This window comes from Cardiocondyla obscurior, linkage group LG08 (assembly GCF_019399895.1).
Source record: "Cardiocondyla obscurior isolate alpha-2009 linkage group LG08, Cobs3.1, whole genome shotgun sequence".
In the NCBI taxonomy this organism is placed as follows: domain Eukaryota; kingdom Metazoa; phylum Arthropoda; class Insecta; order Hymenoptera; family Formicidae; genus Cardiocondyla; species Cardiocondyla obscurior.
In genome coordinates this window covers 1065361-1078734 of record NC_091871.1, presented here as the reverse complement: position 1 = coordinate 1078734, position 13374 = coordinate 1065361, and the positions used below count along the sequence as shown (strand labels likewise).

The following is a 13374-nucleotide window of genomic DNA, read 5'->3' as shown; positions in this document are numbered from 1 at the left end:
TAATGGCAATCCTTTATGTTTTTAATACGACATTTGCTCTGTTATTTAGTAATAATCTTTAATATGACTCATAATATATTGAATAATATCGCATGATAATGTCAAATAAGGTAATAGCATGCATCTTTGATAGAAAATTTGTTAATAAATTAGGCAGTGATAATTCTAATATTTAAATGCTCGCTATCAACTGCAATGCTTTAATAAATTTTCTGTAAATATTTCTGTAAAACTCTATGCTAACGTGTATGAAAAATTTATTTACAAAACTTTTTACACTGTACACGACAAATTCCTTCGAAAAGACAATATTTCTAAGAACGTTAGGAAAACGTAATAGAAAAAAAAGAAAAGTCAGTTCTTACACCTTTCTGCAATAAATATTGTTACTGATAACGACGTCTCTCTCTTCTTTTTTTCACTTTTATATTATTCAAATATATTTCCAGTCTCTATAATGCAACTTTGATTCTTTTTCTTTATCCATTGAGTATAAGCACGAACAAATGCCAGTTTGTTCACGACATTTTACACCTATTACAATAAAATTATTGAGTTTTTGTGGTGTCGGTTTTCTAATTTATATACAGAAATAATGCAAAATATATATATATTTCTAATAATTAAAGATGCCGTAAACTGGAAAAATTAATTTTCTTAAATTGTGACATAACTTATACATATAAATATATATAAATTTGCATAAACAAAGTTAAGTAGCACATGATCCATTTTTTATATTTCATATAATATCTTCTTTCGAGCAACCTTTTTTATTATTTTTTTAATAGAGTTTTGAGTACTTTATAGAATCACGAATATTTTAATAAAGACAATAAATTAATAATACTTAAAATTTTTTTTTTTTAATTTTTAGGCAGATTTCTATGTTCAGTAGTGAGTTTACACTTGGAAAAATGGAATATCATCAGCATTTTTCTTACGATTGTAGCTCCAAGGCGAGAACATGATAGTAATAAATATATGTCGTATGAAATTACGATTTAAATACACGTATTGCAACTCAACCATACAATTAATCATACAAATTTAATTATTAAAAGAATTATATTTGTACTTTAACCATAGCATGCGAATTCGGCATTGCCGTTTATGACTTATGTTTCTAATTTACAAAATTTCTCGAAATCACTTTTCCTTCCAATAAAAAGTATAACGATATAAATATTGTTGCGCTCCAAAACATTAATATACCGTTCCCTGGCAACGGGGAACGGGCAATCCGGCTTGCGAGATCTTCCTACAGTTGCACTTAATTATCATACCATGCACGACGCTTATCAGCGATGATGCAAGCCATATTACACTCCTTATTTCGACACGCAACGTTAAAACTGCACTATCCCTTAGGGAGAAATTGATCGTTCTTAATCTCTACGGCTTGCTGCCAGAACTTTATACTACGCCCATTTTTATAAGCCCCGACTGGCTGCCCCTACCGACGCTTGCATCTTCCAGCGAGTCCAGATCTAAGGCGGACTCTATCATCGTCGTGTCTTGTAATAGTCTAAGTCTAGACGCAGACAAAGGGGTTGTTACAGTTATCGTTGGTATGGAAGATGTGTCCAGAGTGGAAGAGACCACGACACTCTGACGAGAAGGCAGCGGTGCGATTTCGTCAATATCAATTGGTGCTATGTTGAGAGACGCTAGCGGTATTTCGTTGGTAACAAGTTGACTTATACTGTTCGTCGTACTACCTAAAAGCAGAATTCGTAACACCAGATTAGTGAAGCTTCACTTCGACGGTGTGGTCGCGTGGACAATTTATACAAAGAAAAAAAAAGTGCACGTGTAGCATTAAAATATAAATAAACTGCTATTAAATCGTGAAAGGGTAAAAGCTGTTACAAAACCTCCTTAGTACTAGTCAACAGAAAAGAAAAAAAATTGTACTGTACAATTATTGTCAGAGAAGTGCAGCGTTGGCCTTGTGTTTTTTTTTTCTTTACACACAATGTATCAATGCGATGCAAGCTCTATCATAAATTATAATTAAATTAACCCACTTAAAATAATGCACTAATTCTCGCATTCCTACATTCCGTAGAGTTAATATCTTATATTAAACAGCATTGCAAGACTATCTTTTTCTCAACGCCGATTTCTATTTATGCGTGAAGATAAAAAAAAAAGAAGTATAGGTAACAAACCACATCGTCACATTCTTTTACATTACAAAGTATCTTACCGAATTATGTAAATTTGAAATGAGAGCGTACGCACATTGAAAAAAAAAAAAAAATTAAATATTATTACATTAAGTCCAAATTCTTTCCTCGAGTAAAAAAACAACAAAAAATTGATGCATTTCCACGTGTGTGTTCATCAGCTTATTTATAAATTATATAAAATCTTATCATGCCTATAATATAAAAGTAAATTATAAACCGATTAGTCACAAGCCATGAACCCTGTAATTAATTGTATCGCTCCAAAATTAGTCTTATAAAACTTTGAAAGGAACGCATCACGTGTATGGTGATTTATTAATGCTCTAGTGAAAATAAAATCAGGTCATTCGTATATTAAAACACTCAATGACGATCAAAATGTATGAAATGAACTTACCGAGTAGTACGCTCTGAGCCCTCGATAACAGGACGTAATTTTAAACAACAGAGAAATACAATTTATTGGATTATGCCCAAATCTTACTAGTTACTAAAAAAACTTAGATAAATATACTATATACAAATACATTTACATTCTAAATTTAGGATCAAGAGTAAGTTGTTCCAACTTTCAGTTCAATATGTAAATTTTTCTATCCGGTAATCATATATTTATCTTGATCTTTTATTTTAAATAGATCAAAATAAATGTATGTTTAATTGATAGGTAAGTTTGCCCGAAACAACTGATCCTAAAAGAATCAAAGTTATATCTTTCTATTATACGGCCGTATCGTTTTTTATATTACGAATAAAAAAATTCTAAGTAATAAAATTTTGCAATTAGAAGAAATTTATAAAAATACAAATTATTTTGTAAACTGACAATATTAAATGTCAAATCGATAATCAGATTTAAAAATTTAACGTAATTATTTTTGTGCAAATAATGTATAAAATATGAATTAAAAAAAGAACTACCATTAAGAAAAGTTGCGTTAACATAATTGATGTATTGAATATCCTTAACTCACTTATATACCATAACTGTAATATATACACATTTTGAAAATAAATATCTGTAAATAATTAAAAACAGTACGTTGAAAAAATAAATAGATATATCTCTTTGTTTCAACAATTAAATTCAACTTCTTGACATTTGTATATATAGCTTTTTAAAATTCCCAATTAAAGGAATCGAGAACAATCACATAACAATTTATATGTATATGTATATACAAATCAGTATACACTTTTTCAATGTTCAAGACTTTTTTAAGCATAGGATAATTTTAATCATTAAAGTTTTTTAATAAATCCAAGATTTTCTTTAGAATATAATAATAATAATTTTGTTTTTTTTCTCTACTGTAAATAAATTTTATAATTTGGAAATGCATTATCGATAGATAATAGACGTTAAATGTCCTCATTGTCGCTTAGCGAACTCATAATAAAACGACGATTCAAGAGATCCTCCTCCGTACTGTCGCTCGGACATAACGAATTCTCCGCATACGATAAATTATTAGTTAGTGGTCCGGAACCGAATCTGTTGACCACGAGACCAATAGCGGTTTGCCCAATAATCGGTATGCCACCCGTACCTAATATACGCGCCGGCAGAATGTTCTTCGTTATTGGATATTTTATGCTGTGTTCGGTACACCTCATATTGTTATATTTAAGCATATGTGGCGACTGCGAAAGTCGCAATGGATCCTCAGAATAGCACTGAGGAAATTTTTGCAGATCAGTATAACCATTCTTATCGCTTATTTTATAGCGTAAAGGATCTTCGGAGTATCTTTGAGGATATTTCTGAAGATCAATGCCGTACTTTTGTTCCCCTATACATTGTTCGTATATAAGATTGTTATCCGAGCATCTATGGTACTCCTCTCTACACCTATGAGGATATTTGTGCAAACCGTCCTCGCATCTACACGGATATTTCTGAAAGTCTGGATTTAACCGATCTACCTCGGCATACTTAATATGTTTCACAGAATCCTGAGAGCAATGCTGCGCCGGGTACGGCGGTATGTAAGTATCGTTTATATATTGGCGCGGATATTTTGGTAAATCCTCGGGACAACGTGTAGGATGTCTCAAGAGGGTCAACTCACCGTTTATTGATTCTATTCTCGGAGAATGTTGACCGCTAATCAAGTTGTTCATCGAACCCGCGAGGTCCGTGCTAGGGCTCGTTTGAACTGTCGTGCCATTTGACTAAAATAAATAAAAATGTAACAAATAAATATACGATGTTTGACAAAAAAACATTTACTCGAATTTAACTACATTATCGAAGACTAATTAACATATTATAATTTGTAATTACCTGAGGCTGCACAATTTTGGCAGTACCATATGTCTTACTAGTAATCACGTTGTCGTCACCAACTCGCTCGTGTTCCGCGCGATACTCAGGTGTAACTATCCCTCTACGATCTGAAACGATACATTCAGAGAATTAATTCAATGAACAATTAAAGAGTTACGTCATAGCTATACCACGAGCTTCTATGACTTGCATATTCGCATAGATGAATATTATGCAATCTGCGCGAGAAAAGCCTTACCAATTAAACTAGGTGGAGCTGGTCCACATAGGACATAAAAAAAATTTCCACAGATATTTCCTTGGCTGTAAGGATTAAAATTGTCCTGTCCTCTTCTATTGGTGAATGACCCTTTGATCTGTAAGAAGTAGACGAATAAGAAAAAAAGGTCGATTAAATTATTATACGACTTGATTAAACATACTCACATCTTCATTAGTCGTTTGATTGCTGCTAGATAAATATGTGTGAAAGCCAGCGAGGCCCAAGATACTCCAAACAGAAAAGAAACATACAACTCCCACAATAACGCTGCTTGGAGACCGTTTTACCGCTTCTAAAAACGGCTGATTATCATTCGTAACTAAAATCACAATAAACAGACGTAAAGCATTATAACAATTGTACTCGCGTAATATTTATTTGTAACGAACAAGAGATCATAATTACTCACGCATAATAATATGAGTAACGGCGCATATAAATATAAAAACGCAAAGAAATGCGAGGGATACTATAAAAGCATAAAAATATCTATAATTTCTTCTGCCCACGCAATTGCCAACCCATGGGCAGTGATGATCAAATCTCTCTGCAAAAATAATTATCTTTGAGCGTCGGCTAATATCTGCGATGAAATTAGTATCGTATTTAAGATTAATTTTGATAAGTGCCCGATAGCACGAGAGAGAAAAAGAGAACAAATTTAATATATCTATTTTTGATAACGTAACTAGTATATACATACCTACGCAATTATCGCATAAACTACAGTGAGAGGCTCTTGGTGGCCTAAATATTTTACACGTAAAGCAATATTTTAATTTTACTGGTTGTCCCTTGATCAAGACTTCTTTCGTTCTGGGAGGAGGTCTATATGTCTTAGAATTACCATTATTCGGTACTTCTACAATTCAACACAAAGAATATTTTAAAAATAAGTTATTTTACATAATTAAATTTTTTATTTTTGAAAGATTTATTATCTTGGAATTCTAATGTTATTAGACTTCTAATATAGTTAAATAAAGCAAAATTATTACTATATTTACACAAATACTAAAAATATATTTGTACCAATTTGTTTTTCGATGTAAGCTGCTTCATCAGGTGTTGCTCTTGGAATTACTCCAGGATCACTAAAGCTTGTGCGAAACAAAGCAGACATTACAAATATAAATAATAAAGCTCCTATTACTGGTATTGCCGGTGTTACATTTAGTGCCAGATATGGACAACTGGAAAAGAAAAGAGAAAAAATTTTCTAGACATTTCATTTTGTTATACGTGTATATATCATAATAATTTTTCTGTTAACAAATCAAGAATAATATTCACGATTTAATCCTCATACATATTTTTTTTTTTTTTTTTTTTTCCTCCATTAAAATCTTAAGACTAACAGATTTTATATTTAAGATTATGAATGTTTACCAATTTTACAACTCCATTTAACTTTAGTGTGTTTTATCTTTGAAACCAAACGTAATACATAGTATGTAATAAGCTTACTCAAAACCGAAGAACAATCCACTTGTTCCAACAATGAGGCACACAGTGATGTAGAATACTCCGGTTTGAGGTGCCATCATCACTCTGCCATCGCAGCAAAAGCGATTCCTGCCCGGAAACAATTCCCATTTCCGCGTGACGTGAGGCATCTTGCTCCAGGGTGTCTCTTTCACGTACTGCCATATATGAGTTTACAGGCCCCAGCAACAGGCGGCTGGCGATTTATCACGTTCGTGCGTTGGGGTCCCTTCGACGTTTCCGCACGTAAATTCGGACAGACATAGCTCATCTCGCCCGCGTCGTCTGGTGCCCTCGTAAAAGCGTGAAGGCTGCCACTGACGACAGCATCCATATATTTAAATCACCAACTCTTCCAATATCCTCTGTTGACCTCTCCCGTCTCGGTCCCGCGAACAGTTATAGACCGCTCAAAGGAGACCAGGATTAAGTTTGTCGACTTAACCTAATCCCTCTTCCTGAGCTCGATCACTGGGTGAAAGTCAGGTGTCCACGACACCCTCGATGAGAGAGAGAGAGAAAGAGAGAGAGAGAGAGGTCAACATTCGCGTTACTCTTACCTACGAGTTCGAGTTGCGACGCTCCGTCGCACGGTTCTAGCGGAGCGACGTCGACGTCGACGTCATCACCGTCGCTCAAGTGCTGATGTGGGCAAAACAAAGGGTCGCGAGAGAAGGGCCTGCGGAATTGGGTCAGCGAGGCCACTCGCGGAAATCGCGGGGGGTACGCGGTCGGCCGGATACCCGAGGGTCGTCGACGTGCGTTCTCTTCGTCTTATCGTCAAGCCGTCATCGTTCCCGGCGCCGACGTAACGGTCTGTCCATCTGCTGCCCGACGATGATAGCGCGCGCGCGTTATTTCTCCGAAGAAAAAAAACACCGCGCGGATCGCCGTCAACTACGTTGAGTACGCCGCACGACCGTGCTCACTGGTGCTCAGGTGAGATATCTCTCTCGCGAAACTCGCGACCCCATGCGGCTCGCGCGAAATCGCCACGTGACTCGCTGTCACGTGACACGACGGCGACACGAGCGCGATCGCGATTCAAATGTTTAACCCTGTCTGTCGCGCAAGTTGATCATCGATCATTAAACTGCCTGTTGTCCTTCTCGGTGGCGTCTCTTTCCTCGCCCTTGGCCATCCCAGGATCGCGTCGAATCGTCGTTGAGCTAACTCGATTCCGCGGAAAGAGAATTCGACGAGCCGAGCAACGAGAAACAACGCCGGAAGACACACGCGGCGTACCTTAACCACTCTTTCGTTGCAGGTAACCAAAAAAAAAAAAACAAAAAGAGGCAGAAAAAAAAAATGGAGGAGGCGTTTTCGAGAGCAGCTCTCGATCAACGGGCGTCGCGCGAGATTGATTATTTAATACCGGTGGGGCGGGTGGCGAGCGCGACTTATCGCCCCCGTTGCAAAATGGGTCGTCGACGCAATGCGGCACGTCGTCGCGCAGCGCATACATGCACGCAACGCGATAATGCACGGACACGCAAGCGCGCGCGTGTGCGTGACCGAGGAAATCCTGAAAATTGAACGATCCCACTGACTCCGACGGGAGCCGATCGTCGAATTTTCGCGAGGTCGACGAGACCCGGAGGTGAATTATAGATCCCTCTCATACTAATTGTAAACCTGAACATGTAGTAATTTTTGTCGAATGTTGTAGTTGATCAGGCCACCACGCTCCTCTTATCAGGTATATTGATAAAACAATTTGTACGGCATTGGTTCCGCAACGGATGCTGGGGATCCTGAAGTATCGTGTCTTCGACGAAAGCACCAGTTAGTCTGCAATCGTGTATTAATTTATTATTATTGGTAAAAAATGTTTCTTACTTTGGTTCACATATATATATATATATTATTATATAAACATATAATGTAAGTTTTAAAATGCATATTATAATTGAAACGAAAGGGATAATGGGAACCGTTATCTCAAATGACGAGTCTTGCTAAAGTTTGCGAAATTTTCTAGACGCCCCGTGCCACGAACCTCCACGAACGATGGGAGGAGTTGGAAAAGGAAGAGGTGGAGACGCGATCCCTCGTCTGGACGGGGTAGATCATCGAGCGGCAGGTAATCGATAAGCCTGCAACAAATCGGAGTGACGCCGCTCGAGCTATCATACGCCTCGATTAGGAGAGAAAAAGTTGTCGCGCGAGAGAACGCGGTACTGGATACTAGTGTGAGGACTGTGAGGGTGCCAGACCACGAGACTCAACTTCCCTCTTGGACGCGATCGTCGAGGAGTTCTTCGAATTGCGTATCTGTAATCCAAGGTACAGCCGAAACGACGGGGACGATAGCAGCAGCGGCGGCGGCGGCGATAGCGGCGAGGGTCGTCTCGACGAGGGGGATAGGGGTCGCGGGAAGTGTGAGGAATGACAGGAAGGGAGGTCGAGCGAGCAGAGCACGAGGGAGCGAGAGAGGAGAAAGGGGAAGGCGCGAGGGATCGTCGGGAGGGTGTATGAATCGTCGTGGAGCGAGCGGGCGGATGGACGGACGGACGCAAACGCTGAAATCAGCTCGGGCGATCGATGCGATAAATGGATGCGTGCGATTGGTAGCCGGGAAAATCGATGATGAACACAGGGGGGCATACCCTACCTCTCTAGCCGGCGAAAGCCGGCGAGCCACGGACGCGCCGCGCCGCGCCGCGCCGCACCGCGCCGCACGCCGCGCGGAGAGGATGGAGCAAAGACCGAAATATCGATTTTTAGGCCCCTACGCGACGGTTCGTTCGATGCTCGTATCTGCCCCGTGCCCCCGTCCTGTGTCCGCGCCAAGCGCCTTTCAAAACACCGACGACGCGCGCGAGCTACGCCGCGCTCGTGCACGCAGCACCTCGTCCCCGTCAACGTTACCGTTCTTCTCGCTGCATCCCCTTATACTTAAGGATTTATCATCGCGTTAAGTCGCGCGGCTCGACTCAACCGTCAGGAGTGGATCCCTCGAATCATTACCGGTGCGCCGATGTTCTCAGGTAAATCGCGGTGACGACAAGGATGACCGTCTAGTTCAAGAGGGAGGAAAAGAGTGAGGGCACACAATGAAGAGAGGGAACGATCGAGGGTGCTCGACGTGACGTATTCTCTTCCCCGTGGATGATTCACGAACGATACGTTGCGAGACGAGCGTACATCGGCGGTATTTCAGCGGTGGTTCTTTGGTGTAATTTCGGTGCGAAAGCATATTCGATTTAATGGTATGTGCATTCCCGACGAGGCGAGGGATGTCGCTTAAACATCGTACGCGGGAAAAGTAATTGCGAGCGACCAGCCCCGTTTCCTCGTGCGTACTAGGTGAATCTGCGAGTTCGATTGACTACCTGCGACTAGGATCGCGGTTGCTTGCGACATACGGCGGAAGTGATCGCGTTGCGCGCGAGTTATCACGTTGTGCGACTTATCGGCCTGCATTGATCTGTATACGGGCGGCGACGGCGACGACGACTCGATCGGAACAAACGTGACCGACGAGAAATACTCATGTTTGGAAGATTAACGCGACGTGCTTATAAACTTATACATTGTACGGGAAAGAGGCCCGCCGTTCTTCCGTCCCAATCGATTTACAAGTTTGCATCTGCGGCTTTGTTCTTTTTAGATCAGTGACACCGACGATTACGAGGGTGTGATAAAAAAAAAAAAAAAATGAAGCTGACAGAAGGAGGAATCGCCGAATCGCACGCTGGATCATGACGCTTTCCGCCCGCGAAATTGCAAGGCGATCATGGCGCAGGAGGGGGCGAATTCTATAGCTTTCCTCGGCCGCCTTTGCAGATGACTATCTGCAATCGCTGAATCGCGACGATAGATCGATACGATAAAAATGCGCAGGTCGCCAAAGAATATCCGACGCTGTGACATTCCGTCAAATTGTACAATTTAATCGATTTATCATTGCCTTGCGAGATTACGCCGCGCAACAGGCTCGTACGGAGACGCGTTTTGAAATTATATAAAAAAAAAATTGTATAACAGGTATAAAACGAAAAAGATGCAAGCGCTACGTAGCCGCAAATTTCCGTGCACTTTACGTTTAAATCACGTAAAATGAGAAATTGTACACTTGCCGCGAGTGCGATATGTGATAACAATGCCTTATGAATTCTAATCCCGCACCGTTTTTGCCTCGTTACAGAAAAGATGGCCATTGCCGCCTCGGAAAACTATCAACTCAAGTGGCACAGCTACGGGGCGCATTTGCACAGCTCCGTTGCGACTCTGCTGCATTCGGAATCTTTCGCGGACGTTCTGCTGGCCACGTCCTGCGGACGACACGTGGCGGCTCATCGGTTCGTTCTCGCGGCCTGTTCGTCTTACCTCAGTCACATTTTCCAGACGTGTCACTTCGGCGCAAACACCAATGCACCGATAATTGTGGTTGGTAGTCACTTGACATCCTTAATGCGTTGTCATTTCCTTTTCTTCGTTTATGAAATAAATTGCCAGCTTGAAAGCAACATAGCATAATGATCTAACAACGTTGTTTTATGCTTCAGGTATTGCCCACAGAGATCGGGTATCGCACACTAAAAATTCTGATACAATACATGTACAGCGGTGAGGCTACTGTAACGAACGATCAATTGGAAGGAGTCCTGAAGGCTGGTGATATATTACGTGTACGTGGATTGTGGAGATCAAATACCGGCAGTAGCAAAAAGGAGAACATCCAGTCGAACAATCAGAAAATCGAGCGCGACAAGCGGGAAACGACGCAGCTGGCTGGACAGATACAGAAGATCAAACTGGTACAACCGACCCCTGAGAAGGTAATTGAGAGCGCACAACAGACGACCGCGGCTTGCCAAAATGTACAGCCCGCGAAGCCGGTCGAGAGGAAGAGCACCGAGAAGATCGACGACAAAGCCAACGAATCTGAGAATAAAAAAGTGGAAGAGAAAAGCAACGAGCAGAGCAAAAACAAGGAGAATCTCGAGACAAATAGCAAAAAAAAGAAAGCTGTCAACAGCGACGTCGAGTCGAATAAGTCTAAGAGCGAAGGTGGCGAAAACGTGAGCTAGTTTTTTTTTTTTAATTTAGTAGTGGTGTAATAAAAAATGTAACATAAAAAATTAACGACCCAAAAATCTAATATTTTCTTTCTTTTTAGACCGAATTAAATTTGGAACTATTAGTGAAGGACGAACCGATCGATTGGGAAGAGACGATCGATCCGTCGGAATCCCTTACGATAGATCATGAGATTGATATCAAACCGGTGCGTAAAATAAAAGCTATTACGGAATGGTTTAACAGTTGTATAACGAAAAAGCAATAATCTCTTACTTTCGACGCAGGAAATCGTACATAGTGCAGATGAGGATGGAGATATGGAAGAGGAAGAATATACCCCGCTAACGTGCGACATGTGCAGTCAAACGTTTAACAGACCGTCGGATTGGGTGAAACACATAGAATTCACGCATGCTGACATGACCGAGAGTCGGAGAAAGAGACGAAAGGTACCGTATAAATATTTTATGCGCGTACATGCAGACGAAATTGTAACGAGATCATAAAACGAGAGAAAACGCTTTGGTTTCAGGACGACATAAACGATGACGGTAAGGACTTTCCGCCTTTGAAGTGCGATCTGTGCAGCAACATGTATTCCACGCCGCAAGAGTGGGTGCGTCACATACAGACGGAACACACAGAGGAACAGTTGGCCTTGATGAATAATTCGGTGCCCCCGAAGCCGAAAAGGGTTCACAATCACCAAAAGTTATGCAACATATGTCAAAAAGAATTCCCGAGTCACGCCTCGATGGTTATCCACCAAAGAACGCATACGGGCGAAAAACCTTTTCTCTGCTCTTACTGTAAAAAAGGCTTCAACGTAAAAAGTAACTTGCTGAGGCATTTAAGGACGCTACATGATAAATACGTACATCCTAGCTTATACGGGAGTAACGGTAGTACGAACGCTTAAAGACCTTTTTGATTTCTTTTCGGCGCAACAATATGTATACATATATTGTTTTACATAACGTCTCAGTCGTGGAGACCATACAGTATCTTATGTATATTCAATATTACGATGTAGACTGAACGCGTATCTATAACGTATAAAAGGATGCCAAATCGGAGCACGACATGACGACGAACTAATCAAGTCAAGATCTGTGTGAATCTCCACCGAGAGAAAGCATTAATTGAATGCATTTTAAAAAATTCACAATGCATATTGGAGAGAAATCTATACAAACTATTTTTTCTAAAGGGTAGTTGTCGCATTCTTTATATAATAATCCTTTTTTTAATAATGTATAAAATAATAGAACTCCTCCCTCTCGTTAAATAACTTTTGATTGAGTTGAAACAAGAAAGCAATATCAGGGTCTTAATACCAAAGAGGCTGATTAATATTGCCAAAATATCTCATTTGAATGATTTAACCCTCTTCTCTTCCCTTTAATGTAGTGCACACATTTTTAAAAATGGAAAAAAAAATTTATTTGTTTAAAAAAATTTTTTTTTTTTGTTTAAAGACGATGAGAGTAAATGACGAATGATTTTACTATTTACAGAGATCTGTCGAGGAATGCTTGCGTGTAAAATAATTCTATAGTATAAATCAATATTTAATGATTAATTATTAACTTGATTATTTAGAATAATTATACGATAAATCCAAATTATGTAAGATTTAACTGTATACTACTTCTAGGCTATTCCATCCATGATAGCCCTCTTATTCCCTCAGCTCATAAGTTAATTATGTATTTTTATATTAAAGTAGCGTATACACACAGACGTATAAAACGTAAGATACTTGCATTAAGCAAAACTTGAAATTTCAATCTAGATTAGGATATAAGAATAATATATATAACATTCAAAATTTATCAAATTTTTTGAAAATATATTGAGTTCTTCTTACGTATAAAAAAAAAGAACAATGCGATATTATCAAAATACTGTCACAGTCTCTGGAACATTAATAATGTGAATATTGATTAAGAGGATGACACCATTTTGCTATACTAATCATTGTGTCACTCTACTATAAATTTTAGTGTCAATTCTGCATTGCGCTAGCACTGTGACGAGCCAAATAACTTTTAAATGTACAAGTGAAATAATATATTACCTTAAAAGTATTTTTAATTTTTGCCTTACTTGTA

At 39.5% G+C, this 13374-nt stretch overlaps 2 protein-coding genes across 9 annotated transcripts; one reads left to right on the top strand and one right to left on the bottom strand.

Moving 5' to 3' along the window:
- Positions 1 to 240: 240 nt before the first annotated feature.
- Positions 241 to 7181, bottom strand: App (Palmitoyltransferase app). Of its 3 annotated transcripts, none has more exons than XM_070660560.1 (10): positions 6793 to 7171; positions 6215 to 6549; positions 5780 to 5940; positions 5451 to 5609; positions 5157 to 5294; positions 4912 to 5066; positions 4724 to 4841; positions 4483 to 4592; positions 4268 to 4370; positions 241 to 1721 (listed from the first exon to the last, which is right to left on the bottom strand). In XM_070660560.1, the coding sequence occupies exons 2-10, from the start codon at positions 6361 to 6363 to the stop codon at positions 1417 to 1419; spliced, it is 1398 nt and encodes a 465-aa protein (XP_070516661.1). In that variant the 5' UTR covers positions 6364 to 6549; positions 6793 to 7171; the 3' UTR covers positions 241 to 1416. The 3 variants fall into 3 exon arrangements, 1 of the variants encoding a protein (XP_070516661.1); XR_011546094.1 differs by having other exon boundaries at positions 1589 to 1721; positions 2593 to 4370; positions 6793 to 7181; XR_011546095.1 differs by having other exon boundaries at positions 1589 to 1721; positions 2593 to 4370; positions 6797 to 7181.
- A 403-nt stretch (positions 7182 to 7584) lies between these two features.
- LOC139104846 (zinc finger and BTB domain-containing protein 14) lies at positions 7585 to 13350 on the top strand. Of its 6 annotated transcripts, XM_070660561.1 has the most exons (8): positions 7585 to 7832; positions 7902 to 8017; positions 8214 to 8315; positions 10383 to 10624; positions 10744 to 11259; positions 11358 to 11465; positions 11545 to 11709; positions 11793 to 13350. In XM_070660561.1, exons 2-8 carry the CDS (start codon positions 7975 to 7977, stop codon positions 12177 to 12179), a joined length of 1563 nt encoding a protein of 520 aa, XP_070516662.1. In that variant the 5' UTR covers positions 7585 to 7832; positions 7902 to 7974; the 3' UTR covers positions 12180 to 13350. The 6 variants fall into 6 exon arrangements, with proteins under 6 accessions (XP_070516662.1, XP_070516668.1, XP_070516664.1 ...); XM_070660567.1 differs by lacking the exons at positions 7585 to 7832; positions 7902 to 8017; positions 8214 to 8315 and adding an exon at positions 8384 to 8518; XM_070660563.1 differs by lacking the exons at positions 7585 to 7832; positions 7902 to 8017; positions 8214 to 8315 and adding an exon at positions 8970 to 9222.
- The last annotated feature ends 24 nt before the right edge of the window (positions 13351 to 13374 follow it).